The following is a 14670-nucleotide window of genomic DNA, read 5'->3' on the forward strand; positions in this document are numbered from 1 at the left end:
GTTTCTTGCCTTGCTTTGAGGGAAGGAAAGACGTATACCTACTTAGACTAAACATACATCTACAGCTATTACACGGTGGATGGATGTCCTTACAATACGACGACACAGAGACAGATCTTACAATGTACACAAATTCAATACACTATTCAAAAATTCAGTTCCCGTTTTTTCATTCCCCATATTATTTTAAGGTATTATATGTTGTTTTACTAGATAATCAACTTTGTCACTAGATTCTAGTCACCGAGCGGAATAAGACTTTTCTATTTGATGAAAAAAAAAAAAAAAAAGGTGATACTTTTTCTACACTACTGCTGAGAGAACACATCCTGTGTCCTTGAGGATAGCCAGCCATTAAATATTTTTTACACTTCAGCCCAACAACCCTTCCAAACTTGTCGAGCATTCTTCTGTCTCTTTCTCTTCTATGATACAAATCATGGCCACTTTTCTGTGCCACCTCTCTATGCCAACACAGTCCACGTTCGCTACAATCTATCGAGACAAAACATCCTCTAGGACCGTTTACCGCTTGCCCAACTGCCAATCGTAAATCGTATTCTGAATCGCCTCCCACTCGATAGTATGCGTACTGACACCATGCGCCTGGGCCTCCTGCAACACGACCGTCGGCGCACCGCTGCCCTTGCCGGGGTTCTCGACCAGCCCGCCGGCGACGATACGCGCCACGCGCCGGAGGTCCTCGACCGTCAACGCCTCAATCTTGCGACACATGTCCGTGACGGGAATCTTGCGCCCGTGGACCTGCACCTGCCTGCCGAGATCCTCGAGCTCCACCATACGGCTCTCGAGATTCATGAGCAGGCTCGAGCGGAGCTGGTTCTTGGCGCGGTTGACTTCCGCTGCCTTGAGGGCGGAGAAGCCCGTGTCGAGGGTGAGGGCGCGGAGCTCGCGGCACATGACGTCGAGCATGCTCGCCGTGCGGCCGGGGATGCAGCTGGCGGAGATGCCAAAGAGGCCGGAGTCGGTGTAGGAGTGGTTGAAGGCGACGCAGGATTCCACCCAGCCGTGCTGGTTGAGGACGTTTGTGTAGAGGCGGGAGTACATTCCCTTTCCAGGGCCGCCGGCGGAGAAGGAACCGCCGCCGCCGAGGAGGGTCTGCAGGGTCGCGAGGGCGTAGATGTCGTCTGAGGAGATGGGGAGACCCTCGAAGGCGAGGTGGATGTGGGTGAAGGTCGGGAGGTTCGGGTTCAGGGACGGGGGTTGGGGCGGGAGGGAGAGGAAGCCGCCGGTGTAGTGGGCTGGCGAGTTGATGCCGTAGAGCTGCGATGCGCTGCCGATCTGGACGGAGGCGTTGGTTGGTGCTGAAGTGGAGAGGTTCTTGAAGAACGGTACTTTGGAAAGGAGTTTCGAAGGTTGTTGGACGGGGGAGGAAGAGGCTGAGGTGGAGGCGGAAGCGTCTGTAGATTCTAAGGCCGCGGAGCCGATGGAGGTCTCTGAGCCTGTCCTTGAGAGCGTGGGTTCTTGGTAGGAGGGCTGCATGTCGCCAAAGTAGTGCTCCGCCAACTTGACCGCCTCTGTGTGCTCGACACCCGCAAACGCAACGACGATACGCTCAGGACGGTAGAACAAATCTCTGTACCGCTTGATTGTCTCCCTCGAGATGCTGCCGAGGCGCTCCTCCGGGCACAGCAGGGGGTTGCCGAGGGTGTTGTCCTTGAAGGCTGCCGTATGGACGAGCTCGGGCAGAATAAGCTCCGGCTTGCTCCAAATCTCCTTGATCTCGTACTCTGCGGTGCCGAGCTGTTCGAGCACTTCGTCCTCAGTGAGCTTCGGGTCGCGAATCGTTTCGGCGAGCAGCCCAATCGTTGTCGGCACGGCGCCGTTGAACGTTGCCGCCTGGTACATCATGCTCTCTCTTGAGCTCGCGCACTGGATGTTGCCGCCGAGGGCCTCGACCGACTCGAGCATGTCGTCTGCGCTGCGGCTGCCCGTTGACTTAAAGGCCAACCTGTCCATGATGTGGCTGACGCCCCGCAGGCCGGCATCCTCGTACCGGGAGCCAGCATCAACGTAAACGCCTACGCCGGAGAAGGAACCCGGTAAAGCTTCAGAAGCAACGCGCAGGCCATTTGGGAGGGTAGTGATGGCATCGAGTTCTGTCGGCTCTTTAGGGATGGCTTCGATGATCGTCGCGAGTCCCCGGCGGGAGGAGGGCGTAGAGGTAGAGGGGCGTAAACCGGTAGTAAGACGGGGGGTTGTCGAAGCGACCGCGCGCCGCGGGAGGCGCGTCGCTAATGATCGAAGCATCGTGTGTGAGGTCTTTGATGTGTACACCGGGTGATCGGTCGGCTTATGTGCGATCAATGGTGGTCCCTGGCGGTCGTTGGTTGATGGTGCACGATGGCGAGGCTATGGAAAAGTTCGGTGCTCACGGGAGTTGACGCATCCAATTCTTGGTGCTCCTTATCGCCTTATCGTCCCGGTACAGTCGGTCTTTGTGGGGTATCGCACTTGGCCAATTAAATTGCAGACGATGCATCTAGCAAGGAGACGTCATTTGGGAGCCGCGTCGCTCGTATTCCGCGAATTGCGTCTCATGGCTCGGAGATCTCGTAAGCACTGCTTAACACACAATCCAATTCACTGAAAAAGATTTGCACACGTTGGCTAGTAAGCCATTAAGATACGGCAGATGCGAAGTTGTAATTTCTCAGAGGATCGTAACCCAGTCGCTCATTTTCACGTCTTGTGCTAATCAGGCGAGTATTAAACGCTCGTCAACTCTGTATTAGAAGAATGCTATGAATCCGTCTCCTGGCTTGCGAATCTCCCTGATTCATGTAGAAGCCGCTGTCGTAACTGAAGTAGAAAATGCCAGCCTTTCCATTGAGCCCGCCTCCGTAAACCGGGTCGAGAAATAACACCATAGCTCTGCTTCGCTGTGGCTAGCATACAGCGACCCACAATGCATTCAAACGCCATACACCGTTCCACGCCTTCGCTCATGCAACTTATTCACTGAATCCTGCGCAACTTATAACGCGTTTCTCCTCTCCGTCTCTTGCCGTCTTCGTATTTGACGCATGCGTTTCCGTGAGGGTGCGTCACTCTATGCCTGGGAGACAGAACTTGACCTGTGCTTCAGGCCGGTAGTTCGATCTCTCCCTGCCATGCCTCTGCGTAAACGTCTGTACCGGCTCTACCGGTCAACTTCCATCTCGGCGGCAGCATCAAGGCTTCGCATTCCACTCGATGCCTCGGCAGCACGACGCCCTGCACTACCGTCAAAGACCCATGGCCCAGCATCATTACGCGGGGTAATAGGACCTTCAGTAGCGTTGACCAAGTGGTTACCAATGGGTGAGGGAGTGCGTGTATCTCGACCGCTTCGCGGTGCAGTTGTCTGGGCTAAGCCGACTGCTGGGATCGGAACAGGTGGGATGGATGTATGGGGTGCCACAGTTCTTGGCGCTGCTTCTGGAGCTTCGGCGACGGTTCTGGCGCGGTCCAAGGCCACCGTGAAGTCGTCCATGGCATCATCGTCGGTGCCAATTTCGGGGAGCTGAGGTCTCGAGCTTACCGCGGCTGCGGGAGCTGCCAGGGGCGCGGTCGGGACAGTCGCAGGAGTCTCCTTCTCCTCCTGCTTCTGTTGTTTTTGTTCGGGCTCCTCATCTTCCTCCATCTGCTCCCAATCCTCCTCAGGGTCCTCAATATCCGCTTCGAGGTCGGCAGCCATACGGCAGTTTGGACAGACAAAGATGGGGTATTGGGGAGAATTCAGTAGAGACCGGATGCACTTGAAGTGCCAGGTATGCGAGCAAGGCGCCACGAACAAGCACTGGCACGGCTACAAGACAATTAGCTTGCTTGCCCGCAAGGAATGTGGGGATCCGTTCACACGGCGGCTACATACCGCGATAGAGTTGAGACAAATTGAGCAGTCCTGCGTCGAAGAATTCGCCGAGTTGGCTGCAGTCATGTTCCGCAAGCGCTTGTGCGTCGCCATGCTGCATGATGTAAGCGTAAGGACGGATACGGTGGAAATTGGTTCAACTTACTTGAACGTGTTCAACTTGTTCTGCCAGCCTCTGTTCAGCTCTAGCCTCATTTTGACGCAGCGGAAGATCATTTCCTCGCCGCCTTTGAAGTCTATGCCGAGCTGCACAATGTCTCCATCGTTGACGGGAAATGGCTTTGATTCCGTTCCCGGAGGGCTAAGTCGAATGTGGTTGAGGAAGGTGCCGGACGAGCTCTTGACATCCTTGATGTACCATTTGCCTTCGTCATACCAAAATTCGCAATGGCGGCGGCTGACAACTTTGCTCTTGAACCCAACGGGCGCGGCCGAAGGGGTGTTGTTGGGGATGCTAGGCTGGTTATCCCGCTCAGAGTAGCGGCCGACCCTGATGATGTCGCCGTTCGAGGGCAGCGTTCTCGAGACTGGAGGGAAGGTCAGGCTGGGACGTGTCGCGCGCGGGTCATAGTAGGCAGAAAATCGGATCGAAGGTAGATTTTCGGGCGCGGGGGTGGCTGCGACAGGGGCATCACCCGTGGTAGAGGCGCGTGCTCTCGTCATGTTCGCGGCTTCAGCGTCGTTGGTCGACTGCGGCTGCTGGTCAGATTGCTGCCGTATGTGGCTGCTGGTGCTGCCGCTGGCAATGACGTCGTCGAGAATAGAGGGGAGTGCATCCACTGGCGGGCGCTCGACGGCAGGCGAAGAGGGCGTGGTGGAAGCCCTGTTGGCGGAGGAAGTTGACGATGATGGTGACTCCTGTAGTGAGGCGACGAGCGACAGAGGGTTCAAATGGGCGTCTGTGTCGGAGCGACGAGGGGTTGAAGTAGGCGAATAGCTGAGAGAACGCTGCAGACCGGGGGTTGGGCGACTAGAACCTGAACGACTGCTGTGGTGGTTTTGATTTTGAGTTTGAGTTTGGGTCTGAGAGTGCGGGCTGGTGCCGGTGTTGTGGTGAAAGTGGGAGTGGGCGGCGACGTGAGAATGCGAGTTTGATGTTGGAGAGTTAGAGCCCTGGCTACTATGTTCTCGGGACAAAATATGATTTTGAGTGTAGCTGCGGAGATAACTGAGGCCTCTCAGGCGACTGGATCGTGTTGAGGGTGAAGCGGGATTGGTGACAGACGTCGGCACGGGGCCCACGGTCGGTGGCGATGCGACTGGTTGTGTAAACATTTGCGCCTCGAGGGGGGAGGGGGAGCCTGGGAGGATAGAAGAATGGGTTGGTGTTTGTTAGGCTGTACTGTTTTTGGCGGTGGGTGCAATAAGCAGTAGTGGCCGCCGCAGGGTTAGAATCCGTCTGGAAATCAGGCGGTAGTGTCGCAATGGTGCCGGCTCTCGACTCGTGGGTTTCGGCTGGCGGTCTGGCTGACTAGCTGGCTGAATCACTGGGCGTCGGCGGACTTGTCTGAGTGACCTATTTTGCTTGGTTTTTGTCTTTTGCCTGTCCCTTGGAGAACGGGATTGTGGACTGCCTTGTTGGGGGTGTCTCTCTTGGGGTGCAAATAGAGAGTGAGGGCGTCAAAGAAGCTATGGGAAGAATGTGGTGAAGGGGTGGAATAAGAGAAAGAGAGAGGGATGGGAGAGGGAGTGGAGGACGTCTAGACGGCTTGTGTTTGCTTGGAATGTCGCTGGATCCTGTCTGGAAAGCAATCTACGGTGCTCTCTTCTACTCCGTACTCTGTATTCCGAGTTCCTGTCTGTCAAGGCGTGATCCAGCGAGGCAAGGCGAGGTTGGACAGAGGGACCAAAGGGACGAAAATGACCAAGGAGGAATCGTCAAGACGGGAAGGTGATGGGAGGTAAGGTCCGAGGGTAAGAGATGAGAGAGATGAATGGTATTATGGACCAAGAAAAAGCAGATTACGCCCGAGATCAGAAAATGGACCTGGGGAAGACGGTTTTTTTAGTCTGGACGACAAGCGGCAAGGCCTTGGAAAGTTGGACCTGGGAGAAAGTCGCAAGTGAAGGATGCTTGAATGTCTGTGGTGCTCGGCTGGATTGGGGAAAGGGTCAGTATTTCGGCTTTGGAGCCAAGAAGGACGGGCGTCGACTTCTTCTTGTTGCTCGTCGTAATCGTCAGTGTCAGTCCCAGTTGGGTCAAGTGGCTAAAGGAAGAGCCCGGATAGCCAGATGGACTAGGCGCGAAAGCAGTGCGCCGCGGCCGTGGACGGTGAGGTTGGACGAAAGAAAGTGGCCAGGCCAAAGAAAAGGTACTTGTGGTGGTCCTTGATGGAAGTACCTGGGCAGGGCACGATGGGGGGGCGGGAGACACGAGACGACTAGCTTTAGGTGTATCCGTACGGAGTACTGTAGACTACAGATAGAGTGCTTCGTACAGAGGACCGTACCTTAGGTGGGACGCAAGCCAAAGAAGACAAGAATTGGTCTCGATGCTGGGCCTGGCGATGAAGCAAGGGCCTCAAGGACAGGGCAGCTGGGCAGTGGGAACTTGAACTGGTACGAAGTGCAATCGTCCAGGTCGGCTACTTGGACGTAAAGAGAACAAGTCGGGGTCCAGCCCAGTCGGTCAGCTTTTCGTTGGCGCGCGTGCCACTATTTTTTTTATTCTCTCTCCTTCCGACTGCCTCTGCTTGAAGGGTAAGGGGGGGCGATTATGGGGATAATGACGACGTCTGGGCTCTCTGGCAAGCAACAGCAACAGACACACGACCAGGGCGAGGGGGCCCGTATTAGGTAGTGTGGCAGTTACCGTGCGGTAGGGGTTGAGCCTTGAGATGTGCGTGTGTCCTCGTCTTTCTGGGCCGGGAAGGGCAGGGGACGTTGTTGTTGCGGCGTTGCCTTTGGTTTAGGGCCGGTCAGAAGACTGGCTAGAGGAGTGAGGGGACGTAAAGGCGAACCGGGGCCAGGGGTGCAATGGAAAGGATCCAACGCGCCTGGATATGCTTGCTGCAAGCGTGTGGGTTGGCCGGGATATCCAGTGGATGCGGACGGGTACGCAGTGGTGTAGGTACGCTATTATTCGTGCCTACGAATACAGATGGACGTCGGTGTGGCACACATGGAGTTGCTCATGGGAAGAAATGCCGTGACCGACGACGTCGATGATGTCTAATGATGATACAGCAATGAGGCCGCGTTGCTGCCACTTCCATGACCCCGTGTCTCTCTCCCGCCGGTTGAGTGTTCAAGTTGCAACAGATCGAAAAGCACATTGGCGCTGCTACCGGAGGGATGGGTGTCGAAAGAGCCGTCTCGGATTCTGCATGCGCCTGGAGGCGGGCAGTCAAGTCAATTCTTTGAAGCGGGAGATGCGCGACTGCCATGTACAGAATGGTTAGAAGAAGCAACGAGAACGGCGGAGCACAGACACATGGCAGGGTCATTTGGGTTGGGGGGTCTCAGTGTCAAGCCCAGCGGCAGCCAGCTCCGCGAAGCTGGATCAAAGCTGGATCAAAGTTCCGTCATCGGAGGGGAATACCTTCGGTAGCCGGAGAAGATAGACCGGATGCGTCGCCAGTACTGTGGAAGGTTGAGTATCAGTAAAGTGAGATGGATGTTGAGGCATTTGGAGTTGGGTGGGAAGCTTGAATGGAAGAGACGGAAAGAAGATTAACGAAGCGTCGGAGATACACCGGCCGCATTGGTGAAGGGCGGCGGAAAGATCTGGGAATCTGAGATGAAGTGGTGGAAAGTCCGCCCAAGTGCACCTGCCTTCACTTACCTTAGGTAGCACGAAACGCACTCGCACCTTCTTCATCCCAAGTTGCATTTTGGCTTTCTCCATCGTCAACCACCGGGACCACTCAAAGTTGGACAAGGCAGGTGCTCTGTCTCGCCTTCTTTCCGCGGAAGCACGGGGCTGCAACACGAGACGAGAGACACTTTGGCACTCAATGGAAGGTGCTATCCGTACACGCCATAGGTTAGGTACTAAAATGAGGAAGTCGGGTAGGTACCGGTGTGAAGGCAGGAAGGAGCACAGGAGGTGTCTGCATCTGCGAGATGGCCAATGCTTCAGATCGCGCGAAGTGAGGCAGGCACGATCATCTCAAAAGAGCATCGGCGACCAAAGTGCACGGGTTGGCACTGGCCAGGATGAATCACCATCTGCAATGCCTCTCCTAATTTTCTCTCTGCCTCGTTGCTGCTCATCAAGATCAGGGCATCTCACGATCTTTCCTCCGAGCTTGTCATCATCTATGGAGACCTCTATGCAAGGCAAACATAATGGCATTTATAATGCTAGATGATTACTCCGTAGGGTAATTACATGGTCAAAGAGTGAGCGAAAAAGGGGGTCGGCAACGTCCGAGCAGTTACTAAGACCACATTACGACACCTTCCCGCAATGCTCCATGAACATGATCCATCGTGACTTGTACCTGCCTTGGTCCAATGCGACGGCAACTCCCACCCATAGCCTACCAGCAACAGTGCTGTTAGACGTCTTTCCAAGTTTCTCCATCAAATGCAGACATCAGAGCAGACATCGGCAGAGAAAAGAACGCGCCATGTTATTTCCGGCCTTCCCGTCGCCTACCGTCATCTCTCCACCAAAAAAGAGGGAGTGAATACACCGTCTCCATCAACACCATGCCCTTCAACCTTGGAATAACGGCACAACAGGGCCACCACCAGCCTCCTGAACCGCGAACACTGGACATGACAAGGTCAGCTCACCTCTTCACCTTGCTCACACTCACATTCCTCACGGCCTAACCTACGGATATCTCCCCCATGGAAGATAGCTGCAGTCTTTGGATACCTCATAATCCACTTTGCCCACTTCTTTAAACCCCCGCCGCCCACGGCACCACTGCACCGCTGTCATGGACGGGAGTGATTTGACATGCAGCCGACCAGCATACCGCCGGCCCATTCGCTGGGTTTCTCTGCAGTCTGCACCTGCGTCCGCAGACTCTCGAGTGACCTCTCCACCAAGAGCGCCGCGTGAGTGGTTTGAAGCCCTATGGCCTCCCCCGTCGTCTTCAAGCTCCAGGTTTTCCATGGTTAGATACGCCGCACGCGAGAGACAATGGCGAACCATATTCTCAGGGGGCTGTTCACGCTAACGCAATCACCAGATTAGCGGCCTTCCACCTCCCTAGCTCCCTGAATAGACCCTTCGACCCTCCGTTGAGGGTTGCGTCCGAAGAGCCCAAGACCATCGACTTTGCCAAGGTTACCTTACCTAACCGAGAAGATCGAGGTACTTTGCTCGTTTTGCACTGCAAGTACCTCCTTCGCCCACGATCAAGGGCAGGGAACCTCAGGCCCACCGACTGGCACCGAGGCGTGTGACCGAGAACCCCCGCCACCTCCGTCCGTCACTCTCTTCTTCCCATGCCGTCCCTTCACTTGGATCGCTATCGTGATTGGGTCCAGGAAATCTCCCCCCGCCGGAAGTCCATGAGAAGGCTGGGAATCCCACCTCGCAGGCTCGACTCTGTGGCGCCTTCGTGCACAAGGATCCTACTGTTCCCAAGGCAAATCATACTACGTAAACTTCACGAAACCACGGCTCCCTGCCTGTCTTGATCGATGGTCGTTTCATCACAGACTTTCTCCAACATGGATGAAAGCTGAATGACGATGTGGGAGTTAAACCCGCCATGCTCAGGAATGCGGTCTCTCTGCTACTGACTCGTCCGGTCCGTCATCCGCCGTCCCGAGCCTCATCCGACTCACCACCAACACAACGCTTGCGACACTGCGAAAACAAAAGCAAACTCTGGGACATGTCCATTCCGTTCCGCCATACCTCTCGACACCAGATGTCAACTGTCTTGGCGGAACTAGAACCACAATTGAGAAATTTTCTAGAAGGCCGAGAGCTCATCAGAAACACGGATCCGAACCCGATACTGCCTGCTGAACCAACGAGCGAATTTTCGCTGGCCGCCTCGCTTTGCCTCGCCACCTCGAGTCGGCTTCCTCCTTGTCGTGAGGAGGCCTTGCCAAGACCATTCACTGGCGGCACACGCCTCAGCTCATGCACCCTCCGATTCTTCTCCGGCGCCGAGCCCGCTGTGGACCCTAATTCCGTCCGTCTTTGCCTACAGCTCGCTCTTTGTGGGAACCTACTCCCGGACGGCTGCTTGCAGCACTATGACTGTTTTGCAGTTTCCATTGTCTAATTGCCTTCGTCTCATCTTGGTCAAATGCAGGCTTAACGCACGCGGATCTAGATCCGCCTTTCCCGGCAACTCGGTCACAGTGATCAGCACTTGACATCGCTTGCTCAAGGAGACGCCACCCGCCAGTGACCGATTGCAATCAGCACGTCTTACGTCCCTGGGCAGACGTAGTGTACTAAGGTGGACCACTAACACCGCTGATAGCTCAAGGAGTCGGCCAAAGGTGACTCGGGGTTGTTTCTCCTTGCCCTCCATCATAAGTCACTAGGGCGTCACAGAACGAAACTCAGTATTCACTGTCAGCCACCCACTTGCATCCGTAGTAACCATCTCTGCGTAAAGACGAACCTGCTTCAACCGATTTTCGCTCCTACTTTGTCGCTCCCGAGCAGACATGTTCAGAAAAAACCTTTGGCGCATAGCAAGGCATATTGGACCGTCGTCGCCCCCATGCTCCTTCAATCCTCCGAGATGGTGCCCCCGCAAACCTAATACCTGATTCATGAAGACCTCCCGCCAGAGCCGCCCTAGGTTCAACCTGGAATCTTGCTCTCTGCATTGCTCCCTGGTGTCCCATCTGAGACCATGGTCCCTGGCTCGTCGCTTTGTTCCACATACGCACTCTCACTACCAAAAGGGGCGTTTGTTCCTGGACCATAATCCGATTGTTTGCCCTTCGACAAACTGGCATTCAAAAGCAAAAAGCATCAAACCTCATCAGCAGCGCTATCTTCGCTCACAAGAACCCGCCGTCGAACACTGGGGCCCGTGTCGGCGTGGCGGCGCGCCCGTCTCCCGTGGTTCGCCCACGTGTAGATCAATTTGTCACGCGACCTCTTCATGCCCTCTCTTCATTTCCTCTTGTAAAACCTGCCGGGCAAATTAGCCTTACTCAAGACTCCAGACTGTGTTAGACATCTGCCAAGCCAAGCTGTATCCGGAAGCAGCCGTCAAAGAACCGATGTAAGCCTGTCAGACAGCTAGACGATCCGGCACATCTAGCAGACCTAGGGCTTGGCATGGCCTGAGTTTTCCCTTTGGCATGATCGGTCGTGAAGACTTCGACAAAGCTAGAAACTACGTTACGCGCACGCACGTCCTGGACCTGGGGAAATCCTAGTTCCCGACCAGCTGGTGGGCAAGCTTACCCCGGATCGAAGACGGCGCCCATTCCCATTTGTACATCGCCTCAAACGTAACCCCTCAAGGAAGCGGCTCTTCCTCTTCGACAGCAGCCATAGAGCATCACCTTAATTCTGCTCAGATTACATATGGTATGGTAAGGAGGAAGATTAAAACACCGACAACAACCCCCTTTAACCTTGACCACCCCCCGCCCCTCCGTCTTCGTCTGATCTCATCATCATCTTCGTCCCTCGAATAAAGCGCCAAATGCTTCGCCTACCTCGCCTTCGCGAAAAAAAAACAATCGCCAGCCTCACTTCTTGAAAACCGCAGCCCCGAGCTTCTCAATCTCCCGCCCCTCCTGCGTTCCCCGTCCCGCCGCCTCAAGGAGCCTACCCCACGCCTCGGCGTCCTTGAGCTTCACCGCCTCCTCCGCAGCCTTGACCCGCATCCCGCACTTTTCGTACATGGTAATCGTCGTTCCCGGTTCCAGACCCGTGCACTTTGGCACAAAGACCGCCGCCAGCCGCGGGTTGCCCGCCTGCAGCGTGAGGTTGTAAAACGGCTGCGCTCGGAGGTTAGCTTATATCCTTTCCGTCGTCCGGTTTGCAGTAGAGTGTAATTCCGACGTGGTTCACGGAGAACAGCGGTACGCCGAACACACGGATTCCTTCACGGTTTTGTGACGGTATGTAGTAGATTGTTTGTGAAGAAAGCTTACCTCCCACCCGATCGGGCTTTTTCTCGTCTTTGCGAGCTCTTCAATCTCGTTCCAGTCTCGCTTTGCAACGAGGGCGCGTAGCCTATTGTAAAGAAGAAGGTAGGGGTTAGCAATCGTATAATGCCTCTGTCCGTCTTGGCGAGGGAATAGGGAGGGGTAGCCGAATAGACTGAAACCGTGGAAGAGCAAGGACATGGAGAAAGAAAGAAACCACTAACCTGAGCCACCAAGCAACCTTCTCCGGGACCTTGAACTCGCTCTGAATCTTTGTCGCGCGCTTGTGGTACCCGAGCCGAATAAGCTTAAACATGGTCTCGTTGACGCTGAGCCCCGTAAAGGTGTCAGTCAGATCGCGGTCAAACGCCTCCTGCATCTTGAGCAGCGTCTGCGCCTCCTTGAGAGCGTGCACCTCGAACGACGCCTCGCGGGAGTCGGAGAGCAGCTTGGCGGCGAGGGCGAGCTTGTCGGATGCCGTGCGGGCGTCGGCCTGGGCGAGGGACTCGCGGATGAAGACGCTCGCGCCGTCGACGCGGCGGTCGTCTTGGTAGTACAGGTCCTTGAGGAGTGCGTTGTCGCCCTCGCGCGCGGCCGAGGACTCGACGAGCGCGGTGGCCGCGGGGCGGGCGTTGATGACCCGGAAGAAGGCTGCCAGCGGGAGCTTCTTCTTGAGCTGGAGGAGGACGGTGTATATGAGGTCCGTGTCGCCGCTCTCGATTGCTTTATCGAGGGCGAGCTCGTCTTCTTCCATGCTGAGGAGGAGGGGTACCTGCCGGCCGCCGCGGGGCTCGTGATTGAGGAGCTCGGTGGCGAGGCGGCCTCGTCCTTCGTCGTAGGCTGCGCGGGCGATTTCTTCAAAGGAGATGCCTGGTTTGCCCGAGAGGCGCTCGACGACGAGGCGGCATATCGTGTCGTCGTCTTCGGTGCCGGAGCGGACTTTGGCGGAGGCCCAGTGGACGTAGATGCGGTCTGTGGGGAGGCGGAGGTAGCCCGCGATTTTGAGGGCGAGGAGGTACTCGTGTCGGTTGATGAGTCTCTTTATCAACCCTTCGGGAGTAAGGCGCTGGTACTGGTCGAAAGACAGGGGCAGGCCGACCTCAAAGAACCGTACGGCGTTGAGGACGCGAAGGATCTCGCACATGTCGACGAACTCGTCGCTGTTGTAGATGTCGAGGACGGACTTGCCAAAGGAGGCGGCTTTCAGGAGCTGCTTCTGCCAGTGGACGCTGAACTCGCGGCCGGCGGCGTTGACGCACGTGTCGACGGCCTCGGTGAGGTTGGCGCGGATGAGCTGGATGTAGTCATCTGCCTTGGGGGACTGGAGCTCCAGCTGGCCGACGGCGTCGAGAAGGATGGAGGCCGCTGACGACTCTGCGCGGGTGCCGAAGACGTCTTCTGTGGCGTGGGGGACGCGTTCGAGAAAGTCGCATACGTCGTTTGTAATGAGCCTTGCGCCATCGTTTTCTTGGTGTTGTTGTTAGATGATTTTGAAACTAGAAGTAGTTATTCAAGAGGTGAACTTACCAGAGATGACGTGAACCCGCCCATCGTAAAAGAATTCGGCCGTCGCGCTGTCAGGCCCGATAATGTGCACCTCATCCTCCCACGCAATCAGGGCATCGGAACCGCACCACTCCACATACTTTGGCGGAATCCTCGACTGCGAATCGTGCTCCACCAACCGCTCCTGGAAATCGCTCGATATAACATGCGCCTTCCCCGTCTTGGTATACAACACAATCAGCCTCCCATCAGGTGAGACGCTGATGTGGCTAAACGGTCCAATATCCAGGAAGCGATCCTCGCACTCAGCCGCGTCGGCAACATATACAGTCTCCCCGATACTCAGCAGCACCTCAACTGACCGCGAAAGCGTGTGATCAGGCGAGACCACAGCCCACGCGTGGATCTCGCCCTGGTCCTGCGGCGGCGCGGCGAGCAACTTGGGCCGCGGCTCCGCGTACGACGTGACGGAGACGAGCGCGTTGCCACCGAGCAGGGCAACCATACCCGTCTCGTAAAACCGGCACCCGACGACGCCGACCTCGTCCGCGCCGTTGCCGAGTGAGAACTGCGTGAACTCGCCTTGGAGATCATACACCCTCACCGTCCCGTCCGCCGTGACGACGAGCAGCTTCTCCTCGCCGCCCTGGACGCTCGCCCATCCGAGCCCCTTGATCGCGCCGGAGCCTTGGTCCCACGGGATCCTGCGGAGGAGTTTGCCGGCGTACGAGTAGATGTCGATGCCGGGCTTGGTGCTGTTTGATGAGCCGCCACCGGTTTTGCTGTTGCTCGGGGCGGCGCGAACGGCCTGGATCTTGGTGTCGTCCCGTAGGAGGGCGAGGGCGCCGCCGTAGGGGGCGCCGGCGACGATGTAGTTGTCGAGGTCGAGGTCTTGGTCGAATACTTCGGTGTAGAGCTGGACTTTACGGTACCATTTTTCGCCGACGTTCTCCCATCCTGCCGCGGGGTGGGATGCTTCCATCATGTCATCTTCCTCGGTCGCCTTGGGCCTGGTCCCTTTCACAATCCGCGGGTTGGACTTTGTCCTGCTTGATCACACGTCGTCTTGCGATTCGAAGCTCCTGGGAGATCTCCTAGATGAAGGTCGTGGATTTGTGGGTTTCCGGTTCTAACGTTTGGTTTGAGACCGAGGTATGAGATGAATGAGAGGTGAGGTTGAAGGTATGAGCTTCCCACCACCACCCAAGCTCTCAATGAGCTAGAGGTACCCCCAGCCCCAGGCACAG

General features: G+C 56.2%; 5 protein-coding genes across 5 annotated transcripts; 2 read left to right on the forward strand and 3 right to left on the reverse strand.

Moving 5' to 3' along the window:
• Positions 1 to 525: 525 nt before the first annotated feature.
• Positions 526 to 2271, reverse strand: CABS01_08968 (insulinase; the record flags this gene model as incomplete). The annotated part of the gene is made up of 1 exon (XM_060542326.1): positions 526 to 2271. One exon carries the CDS (start codon positions 2269 to 2271, stop codon positions 526 to 528), a length of 1746 nt encoding a protein of 581 aa, XP_060400607.1.
• Positions 2272 to 3163: 892 nt separating this feature from the next.
• On the reverse strand, positions 3164 to 5152 carry CABS01_08969 (FHA domain-containing protein; the record flags this gene model as incomplete). Its single annotated transcript, XM_060542327.1, has 3 exons — positions 3164 to 3811; positions 3878 to 3971; positions 4023 to 5152. The coding sequence occupies 3 exons, from the start codon at positions 5150 to 5152 to the stop codon at positions 3164 to 3166; spliced, it is 1872 nt and encodes a 623-aa protein (XP_060400608.1).
• A 3381-nt stretch (positions 5153 to 8533) lies between these two features.
• CABS01_08970 (uncharacterized protein) lies at positions 8534 to 9241 on the forward strand (the record flags this gene model as incomplete). The annotated part of the gene is made up of 3 exons (XM_060542328.1): positions 8534 to 8610; positions 8804 to 8890; positions 9025 to 9241. 3 exons carry the CDS (start codon positions 8534 to 8536, stop codon positions 9239 to 9241), a joined length of 381 nt encoding a protein of 126 aa, XP_060400609.1.
• A 311-nt stretch (positions 9242 to 9552) lies between these two features.
• On the forward strand, positions 9553 to 10077 carry CABS01_08971 (uncharacterized protein; the record flags this gene model as incomplete). Its single annotated transcript, XM_060542329.1, has 1 exon — positions 9553 to 10077. The coding sequence occupies one exon, from the start codon at positions 9553 to 9555 to the stop codon at positions 10075 to 10077; it is 525 nt and encodes a 174-aa protein (XP_060400610.1).
• A 1438-nt stretch (positions 10078 to 11515) lies between these two features.
• Positions 11516 to 14405, reverse strand: CABS01_08972 (uncharacterized protein; the record flags this gene model as incomplete). Its single annotated transcript, XM_060542330.1, has 4 exons — positions 11516 to 11767; positions 11924 to 12005; positions 12142 to 13384; positions 13445 to 14405. 4 exons carry the CDS (start codon positions 14403 to 14405, stop codon positions 11516 to 11518), a joined length of 2538 nt encoding a protein of 845 aa, XP_060400611.1.
• Positions 14406 to 14670: the final 265 nt, after the last annotated feature.

Source organism: Colletotrichum abscissum (assembly GCF_030869225.1).
Source record: "Colletotrichum abscissum strain IMI 504890 chromosome Unknown Scaffold_21.1, whole genome shotgun sequence".
Classification (NCBI taxonomy): Eukaryota; Fungi; Ascomycota; class Sordariomycetes; order Glomerellales; family Glomerellaceae; genus Colletotrichum; species Colletotrichum abscissum.